The sequence below is a fragment of the Blennius ocellaris genome, assembly GCF_963422515.1.
Source record: "Blennius ocellaris genome assembly, chromosome: 4".
NCBI lineage: Eukaryota > Metazoa > Chordata > Actinopteri > Blenniiformes > Blenniidae > Blennius > Blennius ocellaris.
Window position 1 is genome coordinate 9,580,490 of NC_137653.1, and position 21,601 is coordinate 9,602,090.

General features: G+C 39.7%; 1 protein-coding gene across 1 annotated transcript in view; it reads left to right on the forward strand.

The window, feature by feature from the left end:
• Positions 1 to 585: 585 nt before the first annotated feature.
• Positions 586 to 21,601, forward strand: part of LOC308129339 (A-type voltage-gated potassium channel KCND3-like) — a gene marked incomplete at both ends in the record, with an annotated part of 97,487 nt that continues 76,471 nt past the window's right edge. Inside the window, one exon of the mRNA XM_080495263.1 lies at positions 586 to 1,688. Within this exon, the coding sequence (XP_080351389.1) occupies positions 586 to 1,688 (1,103 nt within the window). The remainder of the gene's footprint in view (positions 1,689 to 21,601) is intronic.

The following is a 21,601-nucleotide window of genomic DNA, read 5'->3' on the forward strand; positions in this document are numbered from 1 at the left end:
AATTCTGCCATAAGACAGCGTGGTGATAGAGATGTCATTATTAATAGTATGGACAGTGATTCAGAGCTTTTCATTCACTGTACAACAAACTGTACTTTAAGCAGACGTGGCTTGACTCACAAAAAGGTATTTTGGTTCACAAATGCAGCTCTACAAATGGGTGTCAGTCGTGCAAACTGTTTCAGACACATTGGATTTCATTACAAGTGTATTTGCATTATGTATAGTTTCCTTTTCTGTGAGCTGCCCACGTTTCACGGTTGGTTGACATTTGTGCTTTAGTTGTTGCCATTTGTCAGCTTTCTCTTTCAAATTGGGTGACATTTTGAGCAGACACTGTTGGATTTGGAATAGAGCTGCACAGAGTGAGAGAAGATATAAAGAGGGTTGAAACTGTTTTGGAGCCTGAAATATAACACGCTTCAATACCACCATTGCCAAAGATTGATAGCTTGGTCTATCACTGCATGTGCAACTGGTCATTTTCACTTGTTTCTTATCATTTATGTCCTTCAGATGCAAGTTCAGCTTGAGGACAGTCGAGTCTGAAGGACAGGGAGACTGCTTCCAGGACTCTGCTTCATCATGGCAGCAGGAGTCGCGGCATGGCTCCCTTTTGCCAGGGCTGCAGCCATCGGCTGGATGCCTGTGGCCAACTGCCCCATGCCTGTTTCACCACGAGACAACACCAAGAGACAAGATGAACTGATCATCCTCAATGTCAGTGGCCGTCGTTTTCAGACCTGGAGAACCACATTGGACCGTTACCCTGATACCCTGCTGGGCAGCTCTGAGAAAGATTTCTTTTACAACGAGGAGAGCAAGGAGTACTTTTTTGACCGAGATCCTGATGCCTTTAGAAGTATCCTCAACTTCTACCGGACAGGGAAGCTGCATTACCCTCGTCACGAGTGCATCTCGGCCTACGATGAGGAGTTGACTTTCTTCGGCATCATCCCTGAGATCATCGGCGATTGCTGCTACGAAGAGTACAAGGATAGAAAGAGGGAGAACTTGGAGCGGCTGCAGGATGATCAGGAAGAGAACAAAGACCTGAAGCTGCCCAAATTGAATTTCAGAGAAACCATGTGGCGAGCCTTTGAGAATCCCCACACCTCCACCATGGCCCTTGTCTTCTACTACGTCACCGGTTTCTTCATTGCCGTCTCGGTGATCACTAATGTGGTTGAGACGGTGCCCTGCGGTTTAACGGCCAACCAGAAAGACATGCCTTGTGGCGAACGCTACACGGTGGCGTTCTTCTGCATGGACACTGCCTGCGTCATGATATTCACGGTGGAGTATCTGATGCGCTTGTTTGCTGCGCCGAGCCGTTACCGATTCATGCGCTCCGTGATGAGCATCATCGACGTGGTGGCCATCTTGCCGTACTACATCGGCCTGGTGATGACCAACAACGAGGACGTCAGCGGCGCCTTTGTGACGCTGCGCGTGTTTCGGGTGTTTCGCATCTTCAAGTTCTCCCGCCACTCACAAGGCCTGCGGATCCTGGGTTACACGCTGAAGAGTTGTGCGTCAGAGCTGGGCTTCCTCCTCTTCTCGCTCACCATGGCCATCATCATCTTCGCCACTGTCATGTTCTACGCGGAGAAGGGCTCCAGCTCCAGCAAGTTCACCAGCATCCCAGCTTCCTTCTGGTACACTATTGTCACCATGACCACGCTGGGGTGAGTAACCTCTAACACACTGTAAGCAAATGTGCCCTTGAGCTACATTTCTATTTGTTAAAGGACTAAAGTGTTGGGATTTGGGTTTTTTTTTCTCTAAGGATTTTAGTAAATACTCTCGATGCATTTGTGGAGGAAAACTGCTTTGCATTTCAAATAAACATTAACCCCCGATATTTAGCACACTACAGCTTAGTTGAGACTGCCAGTGTGAGTAATGGTGGGCAGTGTAGCGTTTATCTATCAGCACAAACACTCGTGGCATTTTGTATGCCTCGCTGAGAGCTCGCCAAATAACGAGACAGTGTTTGAATACATACAAAACATCCGAGTAGTGAATGGATGCCCAGATGCTACACAGATTTACGCGTGGACTCAGCATTTGACTGATGTGAAGCTATATTCAGTGTCGACTGCTTTCTGTTTTTGGCTCAGGCTCAAATGACACCTTTTGTGCTCCATTTCACATGTTGCCGGACCTGAAACGTACCCCCGGGCTCCATGATTATCACGTTTATTCTGATGATGGGAAAGAAACACTTTATTGTCAGCCAAATTCGTTTAACTAATACTTTTTTCAAAGATGTCCCATTTTATTATCTCAGTGAGGAGATTGCATACATTTCATTCTTTGACTTAAGTCAATATTTATCTATTCTGATGTGTGTTTTAGGCAGATTTCTTCACTGGGTCCACCATAAATATCGCCCCAGCATCCAGTGGAAAAATGCTTTGCGAGGGAAATCATTTTTCTGCATTTTAAAGTGAGATCTCTTCTCTGTATGCCGGGAGGCAATGTGTCCCACGAGACATCCTCTGTCACCTTTATTATGATTCCCCTCTGTTCTTAATCTTTCCTTCAAGCTTGCTGGGATTTCACTGCCATGAATGGCAAGGTGAACTTAAAAGTGTTCCTCAAGTTTAGTGCTCTTTCATGAAAGGCAACGTCAGGAATAATTATGAGTTGCTAAAAATCAGTCCTTCACTCAGGCTGTCACTGTAGATAACGCTGTGGATGTTAATGAAAAACGTCCTTTTCAGACACTAAAATAATAATAAAAATAAAAAAGGCAAAGACAAAATTAATTTAGGTTATTTCAGTGACTCAGGTGAGTAATATAACTCCACATGAAAACAAATGGCTTGATTAACAGAGGGGAGAATCATTCCCACTTTGCAAAAGGTATCAAATATCTGTCGATGTTTCTCATACTAACAGAATGAGGCTATAACCAGCAATTCATAACTCTACTAAAACCTTGATGATTGTATTTACCACTTGTTGGTGGTTTGAGGTTCAAAACACCAAAAAATAAAGAAAAGCTGCCATATTTCTTTAAAAGAGCTGAATATGTTGACTTCACATAATATTTATTATGTTTGACCCAAAGAAATGGTCCAAAAATATTATTATTTTATATGAAAGCAGCAGTAGAGGAATCAGCCTGTTATTGTTTGCTATTTTTAAAATGGAAAATGACTCACTGATGATGAAAACAGCTGAACACCTCATCATCTCGGCCCATTCTGATTTATCTTAATATCTAACTTTGCTCTTTGTGTTGTCTTCGAATCACCTGAGTCACCGTTTGAAAATACAAAAAACTAATGTGCTTAACTTTGAATTACAAGAGCGACATAGTCGCTTCAGGTAAAATGTAGAAAAAGTTTCAGAAAGGAGATCGTCGTCATGCATGCTGCTGTTACTGTGCCACAGTCTGGACATTAACTGTTTCTATTCACCTTCATATGCAATCCGCTCCAGTTTAATTTAAGCACATGTGGACATTTTTTTTTAAAGCCATGCAATAAATATTTCTGCATCAATCCAACAAAGACACTTGGAAAAAATATTAGCTGTCAGAAAGAAGTAATACATTATTTGTATGATTTTTATTGAAGCCAGTGCCTTCTTATGGATTGTAAAAGGGAGTGTGGGAGGGTGTAACGCAGTGTGACTGAGCTGCACGAAAGGGATTTATTAAGTGAAAACCAACTTTTTTTTTCTTGTGATTTATTTTACAGACGTTCCCTGAATGCTGAGTGTTAATCAGGTGTCGACTCATAAAGATGTGTTTATGCTGTGATAGAAACTGAAACGTGTGTGGAAGGAAAAGTTGCATTCAAAATCGACTGTTTCCACACAAAGTATTAATTGCTTGAGTTTTAATAATGTGATTCTGTCAATGTTTTCTCCACCACATTGCTAATATCTCCTCAGCATATATTCTGTCACTACTGAAAAAACCTTTACCAGTACTTGGAACTATTTCACTGTAAACCTCCAGAGGGCTATTTTTTTCCTAATGTTTGTCATTGAAAACTATCTTCTCAGAGGCTGTATATACTGGACAGGACAATGCACAGGCAGCTCCTTATTTGGCCTTTAGCGAAAGACCTAATGATGTGACCTTGTGGCTTTTACGCTTTCTAACAAAGTGTGTTAAGCTTCCTTGTTGAAGAGTTACACATTCTGCTGGCAGTCCCTAAACTTTCCGTCCTTTAGAGGTGGCATTGCAGCAGTTCTTTTCAGAATCATGACCTGTGGAAAACCGCTTCTTTATTCCTCAGGTTATGGTCAGTGTGTCAGAGATTTGTCTTTGGCAAAAGGACAGACACCCAATAAAAAAGCGAGCATGAATCTCAACATCAGAAAAGCTCTATTACTCACACTGCTGTGTAATAGCTGAACAGATTGCCTGACCTCACCTGTGCGTGCGTGCGTGCGTGCGTGTGTGTGTGTTATAAGTGTTACCTTTTGTGTCGCACATACAAAAGGACAGAAATGCCAGGGTGCAAGCATTATGTAAATTGTGAACCTGAACAATGTGTTTGAGTGTGCAGGCATTACATTTGACACACAATAAGCAATTGCACTGAGAGTCTATCCACGGCCCCCCTGCCGTCTTCATCACTGGCCAAGAACGATCATTTGTAATCATGATCAACTGATGCATGGACCAATTCCATACAATCCCTTTTGTGATTGCTGCCATTCAGCGTTTTATGTTCAGTTTTAAAATACCTATAAAATACATTTGAAATGTGAGGCCAGATGCTTTCAATAATAGTGTAACTTAAATTAAAAAAATCCATCAGTCAGCCTAGCTTCATGGGTTGAATTCAGTATGTTCATATTTTCATTTGCCTTGTGAGACAAAAATTTGTCGTGTGAGACAAAAATGTGTTTATTTTTCCTTGAGTCAGAGTGAAAGTGGAAATTGTCAAAAAAGCTGATCTGACACATAAAAAGCAAAAAGAAAGTTACTAGAAAATGAAAACCAGACAGTAATACTGGAAGAGACGAGAATTATTCACACTTTAACACAAGCGCTTTTGAAAACACTCCCTCTTAAAGTGATAGTTTAATATAAGATTTTTATTTTTAACTTCCTAACAATGGTTGTGTGTTTTTTTTTCTTAAATATGCATACAGGATTTTTGTGTTCACAGTACATTGCACTTTAACCTTATTTGATGAAAACAACCAAAACAAGCATTTTTTTTTGCAAGTTGGGAACAGATATTTAAAAAAGAACCCATAAATGTGTTTTTATAACGCACACAATTTATATCTCTGTGCACCTGATATCACTGTATATGGCCACTGATTCACTCAAGCTTCTTTTATTGTGCAGTAAAAGGAGTTCAAGTATGTGTAATTGCAATTCGAGGTGAACAGCCAGGAGCCTTTTATAAAGCTCAGTACTTCCTCCTCCTTGCTGTTGCCTGTCGATCTGCTCACCTGCAGAATGGACATATGCTCAGGGGATGGGGTCACTGACATCCCATCTGTCAATGCACATAAACACAAAGAGAAGGAAATATTGTACATAATGCTGATCCTGATATCAAGTGTGTCTGAAATCTCTCATGAGAACAACTTTGTCCAAGTTTTTCCTCAATTCGTATCAGTCGTTTTTTTTTATTATCTCCAAATCATTCTCTGCGTTTATTTTGAGACCATCATTTATCAGATACTGTCGGGCTCTAAATGTGATTTGTTGTTCAGTAGTTCCTCAACCTGATTTTGCCAGACGTGAGTCACAGTCCTGGATGGTTTTAATCTGTCCCTGCTTTAAACAAACCTCAATGAGAGGATCCTAATCAGGCATTCTGTGGAACTTCGCAAAGATTTTTTTAAAACTAAAATTCTATTTGGCTGTGTTTGAGCATGTTTTTTTTTTTTTTTTTTTTTTCTCCAATGAACGCAACTACTGGTTTTAATTCATTCTGTCCTTGTAAGAGTAGTAGTGTTTTGCACGAGAGAGTAACAACTTAATGTGAAAACTGCAAACATTTTTTTTATTTAAAAAATATACTTGCTCATCAAAGAAGATGCAAGCTGTTTATAAAGACAACTTTTTCCAAGCCCTTTGAAATAAGCGGAAGCTTGGAGATTGGCCTGTAGTTTGCAGTAAGTGAATAATGTGTAAAACAACAGATGTCATTGACTTATTGATCATGGCAATGAATAAAGGACCGGTGGAATTTTGTCGTGGAGTTGGAATGATGTCTGATGAGCTGGAGGAACCAACCAGTTGATAAAAGTCCTGTAAGGTAATGATAGAACAACTTTCAATAATTGTTGGCCAAGACAAAATGGGCAACAGAAGACAATCAGTTGGACTTGTGTTTGGCCGAATGGTGGTATGTTTGTTTTTTTTTTCTTTTTTAAGAAAAAACAAACTTGTTCAGGTATTGTAAAATGCTATTTAATAAAATGCACTGGTCCACCTCTGCACTGAATAATTGTCAGTATTCATCTGTTATTATGAAGTCTTTTTACTGCTCCAGTCCACTTAAGATCAAATTATCCTATGCACTTAGATCAGTTTGGATGTCTGCTTGAAACAAACATACAGGTCTGTGATCCTCCAGGACTACTGAACTCTGCTGTACGTTTTGACCCAAATGAGCTAGAAGAATAACAGAAAGCCCCAATAAGCCATCAAACATTGTTATCTACCCTCTTCAAACCACGGTCATTGGATCTGGAGTATTTCTAATCCAACAACGTGCCACGAAGGGAGAAAATGCAAGTTCCACACAGGAAGGCCCTTGGACCACAGTCAAACCCAGATCTTCAGGCTGAAGTGTCAATCACTGGTCCTCCTACTCACTCGGTTACAATATAATTGTCATCACCTTGTTATACGCAAAGTATTGCCAAAAGATGCAGTATATAATCTATTCTTTGCGCAACAGATAATCATGTCCCCAAAGAAAAAGTTTGTCAACATTTGTCTCGCCAAATGAAATAGTTTTCAGTCTGTTCATCACACTTCACTCATTTTTATTGCGGCAGAATGGGGGTTGTCAAGCCGACAGACCAACGCTGTCATAAAAATCTGCCATCTGCTTCGCAATTACCTGACAAATATATTTATTTCTTTTTACAATAAAATATTGATACAAGACATTTGTGTATTCATGCATAACTGCTATGCATATTAATGTTTGAGTCTGTTTGTACAAGTCTAATATCTCATGAGTGTAGCTTTAACTGGAACACAACTAATTCCAGCCTTGAGTTTTAATCCATGTCGCTGTGGCTTTTATTGTTATTTTTAGGTAATCTTTATCCTAGTAGGTAGTAAGGTATCATGGAAGACATAGCTGGTGCAACTTTATTCCAACATTAACCTAATTATACAATATAGTGCTATTGTAGTTGAAGATGGGGAAGACACATTAACAGAAGACATTTTAGTTTTTTCGCTCACAGGCACCACTAGCATATTGACCACATAATTGTCACACTTCCTTTTGCTGCCTTGGTAACAACTAAAACCTTTCAAACTCCACAGTCACATTTTATGTTGCAGCTTTTCAAGTATCACAGACTGTGCCTATTGAAATCTATAAATGTGTGCGATTCCTGTGGAGAGTAGTTGTCTATAATATTGGTAAAGTGCCCTTTTGAATTGATTTAAAGATGAAATGCATAATGAATCTACATTCAATAACGTAATATTTCTCTATGTCTCTACTAAAGCTCCATTTCTCACCAGGGTGTCAAACATGAGGCTCGCAGTCAAATGCTGGTAGCTCAAAGGTTCAGAAAAAAAAAATAATTCACTGTAATGAGCATCCATAAAAAACAGAATTATGTTGAAATTGCAATTGTTTATATTTACAAAAATTAAATTGACTACCTCTGTGTAATTAAATGTACATATTTTCCAAACTGTTTCACTCTAAATCAAAACCATTTGGAGTTGTTGTCATACCTCTGTAAGTTATCCTATTTGAATCCATATATATCGATGTACTTTACAATGTTTCAGATCATATTGGGCTGCATGTGTAAAATGAGTCTGACACTTTGGGGTTAAACCGTAGGACAAAAACTTCAACATTAAACACACAAATGTCCATTTCTTCAGCCCCACTGTGAAACAAAGCTGCAGAGCTTTGATGTTGACAATCAAGCCTCTCTGCTATTTATCAGATGAGTGAGGTATATCCCCTGAGGAGCAGATTCGCACGTTCAGATGCTGATTCATTTTTCACACAGGAATAGTTAGTGCCTTTGATCTTGTCTGGGCTTTATGACCTGCCACCGTGCGTCCTCTCTGTGTCTGCATGAGTCCAGACAGCAGAGCGCAGCAGTTCTGGGTAATGGTCTGGAGCTGAGGGAGATGAGGGGGGAAAGTCACTGACTGGCTGTATAATCAGCCGCTTTCACTGTCCAGGGCCAGGGGTGTTAAATCAACCTCAGGTGGCTGATAAAAGGATCTGGATTGAATCTCGGCAAGGTCCGCTCCCGGCGGCCGACGCCGGCACTGCCGGAGCCAGACGGATATGTGGCCACGGGCATCCATGGAGCGGGATCCAAAAAGATTGATGAGGAAGGAAAAAACCCTTTCTCTCACTCTTTTATCCCTCTTTGACTGTCTTGCGCTCCTTGTTCCTCCCTTCATCCCCCGTGAGTCTCCCAGGGGAGCAGCTATTTTGAGAACACAGGCACTATGTGTGAAAGGGAGTTTGCAGTTTCAACTATAATCTGATACACGATCCAGACACAATGGACGAGAGCAGCCCGACAGGTGCACTGTGAAAGCAAAGGTTCACTGCCACACCACCGGTTCTCCTAGGTCTCCCACGCCTTCTAAAAACATGATTAACCCAATAATGAGAGAAATATTAATGAGGTGTGCATTGAAATCTGACTCTGGTGTTATAATTAGAGTGATTCTCCCAGTTGTGGAGTCCTGGTCCTGGACGGAGGCTTGTTCTGTAGCTGAAAGTGAGAGAAAATGTTGTTATGCATGTAGGTCATGTTCCCATCTCTGCCTTAATCAGTGGCTATATATAATCTGCTTCTTTCTTCAGAGAGACTTTTAGCTCACTCCCATCTGTGTTCTCTGCTCAATGTCTCTACTAGACAAGGTGGACCGGGCCTGGGGGCCGCAGCTCGGATGGGAGAGTTCATCGAGTCAGGCCTCAGGTTCACTGAAACGCTATAAAGAGGAGTGGTGCTTAATCTTTCGTACACCAACCACAATCCTAAACTTCACAATCATCCATATGCATGTGGAAGTACTGATTAGTTTCCCGATCAACCTATGAGCTAATTTTTTTCTCTCGTAAGTCCATTAAGCCTAAATTACAGAGTACAACTCTGTGCAGCTGCGAAGGTCCTTGAGATGTAAATACTGTTTTTTGTTTGTGCCTGGAAAAGTTTGTCTGGATTGTAAGATGCAGCAATAAAGTCTGTGGATTTATGCCACAACAAGTGTGGCATAAACGGAGATGGTAACGTCTAAAATTTACCCTCAGTCAGAAATCAGTGTAGAGTTTATGATCTTGTATCGTGATTTTATGGAATCAGTGAACTTTCTAGTGAGGAAGTATGAGAACATTGGATCAACATGATTGTTTTTGAAGTGTGAATCTGGTTTCTTTTAACTCTGAGCTTTCATCACAGCATGTCAGTTTCCAATTAAGTGGTCAATTGATTTAATTTATATAGCTTCTATACTGATTTAACTTTACCCAAGGCACTGAACCTGACCAATGGGATTGATTATGGGTTCAGGGTTTTGCTCAAGGATAATTTGACATTTGGTCAGGGGGTGATTGGGGGTTGAACCTGCAGCCTTGCAAATGAAAGATGTCACTACAGTGACCCCACTTTGAACTTGCATACATTAAAGGGCCTTTCACATTGGGATAGTCCGGGACTCGGTTCACTTGGGAGATAGGGGAACTGAGAACTTTCACACCTTCATTTGGTTTGGGTGGCACTCACTTCCACTTTGGAGACCAGATCAAACCACCTGGAAAATGTCACTCAATTACCACAGCTGCTTGTTTGGGGGCGCTGTAGCCTGAAACAAACGCTGACCAGAGAGGAAGTAAAGAAGAAACGTGGCTCATTGATTGGGCCAGACCAAAACCGGAAGTCCTGCCGCTTTAGCCCGTGGTGGCTTGGCGAGTTAGCTCGTGGCTAATGGGTCACCACAAAAAAATTGCAATATATATTCTTCAGACCAGATATCAATAAGTGCCTTTTTCACCACTTCTTGCTCACTACTCCACATCAGACCACGAGATATTTTCCAACTTTTTCTTTCTGCGTCTAATTCTTCTGATACGCGTGGTTCGCTTTGTTCGTTCACTACCCAGAATGCATTGCGTCACGTCCTCTTACCTCGCCCGCTAAAAAGGTCGTTTGCAAAGGGACAAAGACCGAGGTTTTTAAAGGGACTAGAAATCTCTCGTTTGCTCTGGTTCAGAGTTCGTGGGCGTGTTCTCGTCGCCCAAATTAAATGGGTTGTTCCCACTGCAGTCCGGACCAAACGTAAACGTGAATACACCCTATAAAGCAGTAAAATTTGTATTTTGGTTCATCACTCTTCAATCTTTTTGTTCGTCACGCATGCATCCATCATACCGCTCTACCCTACTTAATGTAGAGGGCTGTTGGAGCGAATCCCAGCTTACTATGGGGGAGGGCAGGCTAGACCTTGGACGGGTCTCCAGTCCATCACAGGACAAACTCAGAGAGAGACGGACAACCACACACACTCACATTCACACAGAGGGAAGTTTTTGGACTGTAGGAGGAAAATAAAATACTAAGCCTTTTTTATTCCAGCCATATTGACAGATATCGCTTGTCTAAGCATTAAGGATAAACATCCCATAGTCATATAACCATGGTTTCTTTAACTAAGTTGTTTCTGCTCAGGAAAGAAACTTTCATAATAATCACAGCAGTTGTAGTGAACTAACTAGTTAAATTTTTCCTGTTTGGACTTGTAATTAGTTTTGAAGACAGTACCGGTAATTATTTGATTTTGTCATTAATGGGTCAGATCAGGCGATTTGAGTAATGTAAGTCTCCTTATCATGCAAAGCGCCATGACAAAAGTTACAGGGACAACCTCAAGAAATGTCCCGTTTCATTCCCACAGTTGTCAGTACTAAAAGGTGCTTAGTGCAAAACAACTTTTACCAGCGAAGCCATCAAAACTTCACATTTAACAAATGTGATCACAAAGTAGTGACAAGCATACTGAGTGAAATGCTGCTTGTCAAACGTTTTATCAATTGACAGATTATGTTTAGTGCTTCATGATATGTTTTGTAAAGACAGAGGGAGAGAGAGGGAGAGCGAGGGAGAGAGAGCCTTTTATCTGTTTTAGCAGATCAGCATTGCTGCTTAGTCACATCCTTATGAAATTTGCATCCTTCAGCAGCTGATGAGCAAGATCCAGCCATTCTTTATCGCCAAGTTGGTGCTCCCCATGAATATTTCACAACATGTAAATGAGGTTAATTGTCTCACTTGACCAATGATCCCCATGCTGCCTGCACTGCTGTGGAACTGCAGTAAGCAAGTCTGGAGCAGTGAGTTTGGTGACTGGAAAAGTCCCAGAAACATGCACTGGGGGTCCCTGACCCCCAGTCCACCCAGCTCTCCAGGACACACTTGTAAAAGAGACTAGTAATCTCAGTGTGGTTCTGCTGGCTAAATAAATGTTAAATAAAATAAAATGAAAAGAGGCAAAAGAATATTTTATGAACTGAATTCTTAGCTCGAATCCCAGTTCGGGATTAAGGGGTTCAATAACAATGGGAAGAACAACTTTCACCATCAGGCTGAATTAAGAGTCTATTCAAATACTTTTAACACGTATATTTGATGCCTGCCAATTTTTCATTTTATTAAAATATTGTATCCTGCATGTTAACATTGGTCTGGGCTGCCTTTTGTAGTTTGATATGTGTAAACAAATCTATACGTTCAAAGTATTTATGCATTGTATATACTTTGTGTCCATAATAATGAAGTTGGATTGCATTAAGGGAAAAAAAACAAATGCTAATTAGGCTTGGAATGACATACATTGTATTGTGAATAATTCAGGATCCCTGCACCAAGCTGAAACAGAACGGGGATGTAGTGCTACATAGTTTGTAAGTGGTAATGTTCTTTCACACAAATCATCAGAGGTTACAGATTGTGGTGGTTTTCTGTGGCAGTCTGCTTTCAGTTGGAATTAATGGGCTATTTTGTTGCCTTGCTGAACCCCTGGGGTCAAAATGAGTGCAGCTTGTAGGAAATTAGAAATATTTCTGCCTTTATCGGGCCAAGATGCTCTTGGAGCCAATTTCCCAACACAAGGCTCTTTAATAGGAACCTTTCTAATGATAGCTGTGGAATTTAATTTAGCTCTAACATGGGTTCATTTAACACCTAAACTCATTTAAAAGGAATTAAACTCGCAAAGGATAGTGGAGTCTGGCAAGCTTAATGACCTTTACTCTCTGTAGCTATCCCTCTCTTTTCCTCTTGCTGGTGTGGCAAAATGACCAAAGCCCTTATCCCATTGTACCACATGGTTTACCCTTAACATTCGCACAGGCACAACGCTGACCTCTGGTTTTACAGCAGTAAACAAGAGAAATTGGCTGATAACGCGACAGCGCTGTGTTTTTATTCACACTGCATTTAACCTGCCTCAGTACCCCTGTCACTTCTCCATTGGGGTGCAGCAGCAGCGCAGCCGGTGAACAAAAAAACATTTTAAAAAATCCACTGTCAAATTATTGAATTGTGTTGCTTCTGCGTGAAGCACATTATAAGATTGGCCATTAGATTGACAAGCTCTGACTGAAGCTGTGATAACATAAGTACTCCATCAATTCCTTCAGTGCAGCTGGAAAAAGAATTGTGCGGTTCATGTGGCACCTCACTGCCTCATGTGGTGAAGATGGATGGATGTCTGGCATTTGAGGCCATTTGACATACTAGTATAGTAGTATTGTATGAAGCCAATGACATAATAACTTGCCAATATTGTAATGAAGTAGTATAAATCCAACCAGTGCTGAGAAAGAGTGCTGCATAATATGTCCTCAATGAATTAATATGAAAATGTTTCTCTTTTTCATATTTACACTTCCAATTACGTTCCTTTACATTATCTCTTTCATTTCTTCAAGTTATATATTTGTGATACCCAACCATGTATCTGGATTTTCAGTAATAATACAAAAGCAAATGTATACTAAGAAGACTATTAGCAAAGGTTTTTTAATGCTACATCAATAAAGTAATAACCAACCAATAATGTTCTAACAATTAAATATTTCAAAGAAATAGTAATATACATACATCAATGATTTTATTCACTACTGGTAAGTCACTACTCTATTAGTTCGTTCCATCACATTTAAAATAGACAAAATTGTGTCATTGTCAGATTTTGCTTTAACATTGCATTGTCGATGGCCACATATGTAATCTAATCTTTATATAGCGAACATATAATATATATTCATTTATTTGTCTATTTTTTAATAGCAGCCAATTCTTCAAATCATAAATGGATGGATATATGGATTGGACTCTCCTCTCCTCCTATGATATACTTGAATTATTATTCAGTATGGAAGTCCTAACTTAACATGAAGTCATGCAACGATGAACTAAAAGGAATAATTAACGTAAATGAAGTGTTTTGTACAAATAATGACGAAAGAAAGTCGTAAAGTCATCAGACTTTTCATATTAGCAACTGACAGGGTCTGAAATAATAATGCATTTCTTTTTATGTAGTATATTAATTCTTCTATGACTGTTCATCTGAAAACTCTTTGGCCTCATTGAACAATCCTTCATCCACCTTCAGGGCAATTCAACTTGAAAAGGCTGAACTGTTCACTCTTATTTTCTGCTGTCACTGGACTCCAATTTTTTACTTTTATCTCTTTTCTTTTATCTATTTTTCTCTTTGTAGCCCTTAATGTTCAGGACTCCCCTGCTGCCATTTATGTATAATGATTGTATATATATATATATATATATATATATATATATGGATATAATATGACCCTGATTTTATTACAGACTATACAGAAAACGATAATAGCTTTATAATCAGCACAGTATGTTCTCCTGTTCTCATGTATGTTTGTCTGAATGGTCCAGTAAACATGACTCTTCTATAGCGAGAACTTTCTTGTATGAAAAAGCAGATTGTGAATATAGTTCTTCATTCGAATTGTCAGTAGTTATGTCATGAAAAGAACACAAGTTCAAGGAGACTGTCAGATCTGCATTTTGCGAATACGCTGGGTTTTGCTTTGTGTCAGCATGCTTACAAAAGTCTTTCTGCTGTAATCAAGAGCTGTCAGTGTCTCTGATCCTGGTTCCCACCTTCCACATCAAATACGGAGGCGGCTGCTATTGTGTGCATGCTTGGAAGGAGAAATCAATTTTTCGTGACAAGAACCAACAAGAAGTTTGGTTTAGTGCCTCGAAACACGTTTGAGTTGTCACATTCGAAAATGTAAAGTCACAAGTGTTTGGTTTTTCTGCTTTACAAGGCTGAAAAAGGAGCCCTGGCGTGTTTTCTGAGCCCACTTGCAGCGTATCAGCGGCGTCTCATGCTCAGGTTGGCTGTGTGGCAGTGGAGTGGTGTCATGCTGATTTTTAAAAGTGAGTTGTCTGTAATTGATTTTGAATTGCTAAGGTCATGAAAGTGAGGGGAAGTGAAGGAAGAAAATTAGGTCACGAAAAAGGGTTATAGTCTAAGGTGGCAAGAGGAGAATGGAAAAATGTACAATTTCACAGTGTATAAAAGTATCTTGACAATGTGACATGGGAGGAAAAGGTAAGCGTTAGATTAGAGAAGGTAAGAAGAAAGCAGCAAGTCGTAGGAGGAAGGGGAAAAGGACAAGGGAGTGAATGGAACGTCAAATTAAAAAAAAAAAAAAAAAAAAAAAAAGGAAAGACAGAAAGGCCAGCTGCATGGAGGAGAGAGGGTGCGATGCTATCTCGTATAGTTTCCGACATGCTATCTCAAGATGTTTGCATTGGGGCACAAAGAGGAACCTTGAATGACATGGCACGCTCTGTACCCCGAATGAGCGTCTTATTTTTAGATGCTTGGCCCCTTATCTCACTACACAGCTGGCAAGAGTTTGGCTCAGAGAAAAGGTGACGGAAACGTACTAATAACCTTCAAGGTGCTGTGAAGGAGGGAGGGAGGGAGGGAACGGGAATAAACGGGACTGGTACAGTAACAGTCTGACAGGACTGTGAAGGTTAATTGACTGCGTTAGAAATGAAATGAAGCGCATTGAACTGTGGTGGAATACTGTTAAGTGGTTCTTTCCCTCAAAGTGAGGAAATCCACACTTTGAGTTGTACTGAGTGGTGTAGTTTGCATGTTGTTCCCGTGTGTGTTCAATGATCTTCTAAAAAAAAATGCATTTGAAAGCGACTTGGTAACTTTAATTTGCACGCATGTGTGAATGTGAGTGAGTGTGGGCGTCTGTCACTCGACCTGTCCAGAGGCCTGTACTACAAACCATGATGAACGTATCCAGGATCTCTCTCTGTTTCCTGGGTTGACTTATCCAGACAAGCACGATCCTGATAACCGTTACTATGAAGCAGGTTTTCAACTCACAAGTTCAATCCAGACCTCCGATGCATGTTCACATGAAAGGGGCGGAGTTTGCAGCATTGACCAATCACACTTGTGTGAGTGTTTTGTTTTGGAATATTAATTCATCACTGTGATGACATGGGTAGTTGTGCGTTCAATAAATCCATGTTTCGGCCGTTCTGTCAGGTGAGGTCATTAACCTCATTATTACAGCTCAACCCTCGTGGAGATAAACAGACTTGGAATAAGTCAAGAACAAAAACGTCCTTCAAATTGTCAGTGACGAGGATTTATTTGATCATGTCAAAAAGATCGCTCTGAATTACTTTCTCATCTCATCTCTGCTACAGCTCAGCGCTGAACTTGCGCACCAATCACCATCATTTATGAACGGGCAGGTTCTCTTCCAAGAGATCTCATTGGTCAGGAGGCGGAGCTCTGACTTCTTATCGAGAACGTAACCTGCTCTGGGGCAGGTTAGACATTCCGCGTAAGCAGGGGTGATTTAGAAGTGAGTGAGCGTCATAGTGTGGAAAACCCAGGGTTAATCCTTGAAGTTATCTCGATAAGAGAAAACCCAACGTCGTAGTACAGGCCTCAGGTTGTATCCTGCCTTCACCCTTGGTTTGCTAGGATCGGCCCCACCCGACCCTGAATTGAATAAAGTGGTGTAGAAGATGGATGTGTCCATGCATGATACGAGAAGAGAGATAAGAAAGAAATTTGATTTTGCCTCACAGGTAAATCAAATTTGAATTGCATGTTAGTGAATGTTTTATGACCTTTGTATGTCAATCTTATCTATGCTTGAGATGCATATGCCGGTGCCTGCATTGTAAATCAACCCCATATGTTTATTTATGTTTTCTATTACAGTCCCAAATGCAGTCCCTCAATACAGTCACATGCCTCCCTTTTCTATGTACCTTTAAATATCAATATATATGCAGTCGGACTTTAAAAAGAAAAAAAAAACGATAGTTGTGAGATTTCTTGCATTTTTTTTTTAAATCCTGTGAATTATTCTTTAGTATCAGATTTGAAAATGGGGAGATTGCTAAGTCTCTTCAATCAAACTGAGCCATTCGACTGCACATCAACAATAATCCATCGTCGTAGCGAAATGCTAAGCTTGTCACAATAAAGGCATGCAGTATATTGAATTTGAATGGAAATGTTGGCTTTGTGTGCCCTTAAATCTCGACTGTGTCATGTTAAATTTAAATGAACGCACCATATATTTCTATGACATAATATTTTATTCCTAATTTCACATGAGAACATATCACATGATGAAAATGTTGCTATTTCATGGAGGATATTTAAATGCTTTGAAATTGATTGCAGCTTTAGATCTCAGAAAAAGTTGAAACTGGGACAGTATTTATGAGCATGTGTCATTCCACCTTCATTGAACAACTTTCTTTAAATGTCTGGGAAGTGAGGAGACTAGCTGCTGGACGTTTTGAGAAGGAATATTGTCTCTTTCTAGCAGCTCAACACTTTTAACATCTGGACAGCAGGCAGGTCAGTTCAGCACCTGGGATTTTGTGCTAAAGCTACGCTTTGTGATGGATTCAGTATGTGTTTTGCTTGTATTTGTTGAGCTGTTGTTTGTTGTGTTCTATTTAATGCTATGTTTCTGTATTGTCTTGCTGGATTTGACAAGGTCTCTGAAAGCCACATCGGTCCTGATTTACCAAAGTCCTGCATAAAGTGTTAAATTGCTCAGCTGACGAAACAGTTTGTACTTTAATTTTGCATGTTTTGCATGTGAACAGGAGCATTAGATGCTGTTTTCACAAGTGTAACTACATCGTGCACTCGGTAGAGCACATACCTTCACCCCCACCACATTTGTCATGTTTTCATTTTTTTCCTTAAGTGCTGTGGCTTGGATTCAGGAAATATCAGTATTTATATCAGTAAATATCTTACCTTTCCGGAAGTTGTTCGATCCCAAAATCTAATCGATTGGTCTTTGGGATTATGACAAATCATGCCTGAAGATTTCATGCAGATCATGTGAGTATTTTTTTTTTATGAAGAGTTGGTAAAATACATACAAACCAATCATGCATGTGGACAAAAACACAACCTTCACCCCAACGTTCGTTCCATTCTCTCAATCTTTTTATGATGTTCTACAGTGTAGAATCTACACTGTAGTGGGTTGCCAGCCTTCTGTAGCCTGTTCCAACTTTATAGAGTTATGTGACTCACATGAAATTCAAAATGAAATATTATTTAATGTGAACATTTCAAATGGAACGTAGTGAAATGGTGACATTTCTCAGTTGTAACATACATCTTGTTTACCGGTATTTTCTTTTGGGAATCATATATGAGAGTTACAAACTTTGTATGTATGTTTAATAGAACGTCTCAGTCGTTCTGGAATTGGGGTTGTATTCTGTTCTAATTACAAAGTAATCAACTCTGGCTCAGTTTCACTTACTTAAAAGTAAAGTGTAGAACATTTTATGACATCTAACGGGAAGCGGCTACTGCCTGCAACCTACTAAATCCTCCCTTTCCTCCCACATCCTCCCTTGTGTGTGCAGTGAAAAAACCTGCACAAGATGAAAAAGGTACTTTCCAGAGTCAGTTTTTGGTTGTTCATGACAATGTGATGCTCTCCTCAGAGAAGGACTTGCTCCTTTGGTACTCGCTATAAAAAGCTCATAACAATGCAACAAAACTCCACTTCTTACTTTCAGGTAAATATGCTCTGATGAATACAAAGCACAGTCCCCTCTTTTGTGAGCATTCCCTCATAAATCTCACATATTGGTCCTTTTAGCAGTTGCAATTTGTGGGGAAAAAAGTGTTTGTGTAATTTAGTTGTAATATAGCCTCAGACAATTTTTATAAATAGCCACTCATCGGATTATTTTTACTCCTATATGTCCCCAAAACTCTCTTGTTCTTTATGGTTCACACTGCACAAGTCCTTGGTATACTGTACACTTTACTATCTAAATCAACAAAAACTCATCATTTACAATATGGGCCATGACGACTGCAAAGCAATATCATTGTCTTGGTGTGAGAGTGATACTGACACAGAATAAAGAGTCATTAAGATGTCAAATACTACTACTAGTAATACGTTTCTCTGAAAAACAGCTGCATGGACTTTTGAGATTCTATAAAACACATACAAAGTTTGTTTTATCTCTAGAAAGGAAAACATTTATTTTTTTTACAACTGTTTGAAAACATTTGAGATCATTGCTTACGTTTTTCTTCAGTCTGTCAATTGGATACTTTCTTTTTTCCTTCTTCTAAGCAAGTTCAGGTGGAAAGTTTGACCCTGCAGCAGTTTTCTTCAGTCCAATTCAGGTAATTTGGAAAAACCTGTAACCCAATGGGATTCTGCATTACCTCAAATTGGTAAATACAGGTTTCGAAATAAATCTCAAACCCTACCTTGAAGCATCAGGCTCCCTCTGTCTTTGGTAAATACACTTCCGTATAATCACAAATCCAAATAATCCACAGGGAGAGTCATTTAATCATTAAGTTTCACTTCAGTGATCTAAAAGCAAGAGAAAGTTTCCTCAGAAATGTTCGACATTAAAAAGAGACGGGTCATAAACTGTGAAACTACATAGAAGTTACCTTATAAGGTAAGTCAGATGACAGATTTGAATTTGATACCTAATGTCTCCATTTTTAAAACAAGCAAGAGCCAACCATCTTTTAGCTGAATGAGGAGCCGTGACATTGATACTGAAAGAAAAATTAAGAAGATAGGTGTGAGGAATTAAACAGATGTATCACACAACAACGATGGCAACAATGTCAAACTTGGCAGCAAGTAGTTGTTGTGTTCAGCTCAGTATTTGGGTGCTATGGCAACTTATAATACATCTGTACTTTATGCAACTCTTTGAGGCTGTGACACTTTACTTTATAGTCTGATTACTTGGATAGCAGTAAAATTGCATTCACAGAACATGGTTTACTTCTATGAAAGGAATATAGGTTATTTCTTAGTTATTGTCTTTATAATTCAGTCCTATTGACAGTACAGTGACCAAATTATCCTTAACAGTATTACATTGGGTTGTAGAAGGAAACCAGCATATCCAGAGAAAACACATTTAGCCACAGAGAAAACATGCACACACACAAAAGTTCGAACCGATGTCTGCTTGACATGAGGCAGGAGTGCTCACCACTGTAACATCACCCGTCCATCTGGAGCCGATTCCAGTCAGTCACATGACGAACACCTAAGAGGCAACTGATGCCACTTTCAGAAAGAAAGTGAAACGAGACGGTGTTTGAGACACGTCAGCGTTTCACAAATTTCACATTAGCACTGACCCGGGTTTATATCACAAAAGATGGATTGCACTCCTTACCCCCTACCGCTGCTGTGCAAGTCAGGATGTCATAACTTTGCTGCCATGATAGCTGACAAGACACAGCAAGGTCAACAAAGCGGAGCAGGATGAATACTAACAAGAGGGTTTTGTACTTTTTGTGCTCTCTTGTCTCTGCGACTCAATCTATGTGATATCTGGTAATGGCCCTGTGTCCATTTACGATGGTTGTGGGTGCATTATAATCATGTTTAAGGCCAATTTATGGTAATGCATCATATCAACGATGTCACAACACAGGTGATTTCTGACTACATATCGAAGCAACTACATCACTTTTGGTATGTTTTTCCAGTTTGTTGTGTAGACACAGGAACTAAAACAATTTTTGGTAACAGTTGGATGTTTATTTCTAATAAATCATATTTTTATCAAATTGCAAAGGCTTCAATCATTGTCAAAGTGTGCCACGATGCACCATCTCGTAAATTAAACACTCTTCCGATGAGTTTCATACAATTTCACAACAGATCATTCAGAAACACCCCCCCCCCCCCCCCCCCCCCCCCCCTTTACTCCGCCGTGCCTTGTTATGCTAATTTGGCATTATAATAAAATAACAGTTCTCCAAACTATGAAATAAGTCTTTTCCACAAAACATGTTTAATTGAATTCAAGAGATTTTTAAGAGCGGTTTTGTAATCAGACTTTACTTGGAAGAATCATATCTTGTTAAAAAACAAGACAACACATTGTTTACTTTTGTTTTTGCTTCATTAGTGCACTTTCCAGAACTGGTACCTGCTGTGTACGTTTAGTTTTTATCCGCTTTTTCCATTAAAATTTGTACGTTGTTCACTGGTAAAACTTTGAGTGACATTCCTGTCAAATGTTGCTGGCAGTGGAATAGCTATAATGCAATTCAAAGTATAAATAAAGCACATAAACAAGTAACTCAAGCTTTTCTCAATTACTGTTTGAACAGCCTCAAAGCCTTGTTGAGAGGCTCCATTCAGAATCGTTATCCTCTGTCAAACAGGAATGTTCCTCCATTTGTGGCCACGCCAACATGACACATCTCTCTTCAAGTGATTCAGCTGCTCTCGATGCCAATTATGTAGACATCCCGAGGCTAAGATGACCTCCCTGTGTCCTTGCAGTATGAGAAGCCTCTCGAAGGCTTGTTATTCTCACACTGGCGGAGGTACTTTCTTCACCACTGCATTTGTGCTTCGAGTTCAGGTGCTGGTGAAGTGTAACGCACAACGCCATTCATCTCCGGATTATTGTTTTTTCCTCAAGCTTTTATTAGGCTTTAAGATTGTGCTCCAGTTTACATTTGATTCACTTTGGAGATATGCAGTTGTCAGGGATAGCCTTCCAAAATAATAGCATAAGTATGCAGTCGCTTTCTCACTGTTCAGTCACTCTTTTATTAAACTTTTGCCAGTTGGATAAAATTTTATTGCACTTTAAAATATCTCATGAAGTAAACATTCATTCATGATTCAATGCAGTCACTGTGTTGTTTGGTTGCTATAAGGTAATTGCAAAGTTATGTAGGTATAAATAATTATCCTTAACGAGCAAATCTTGAAAGGGTGGTTCATTTCCAAACATTCTCAAAGGTTGGTAATGCCTTCCTTGGCATTTATTGACTATTAGA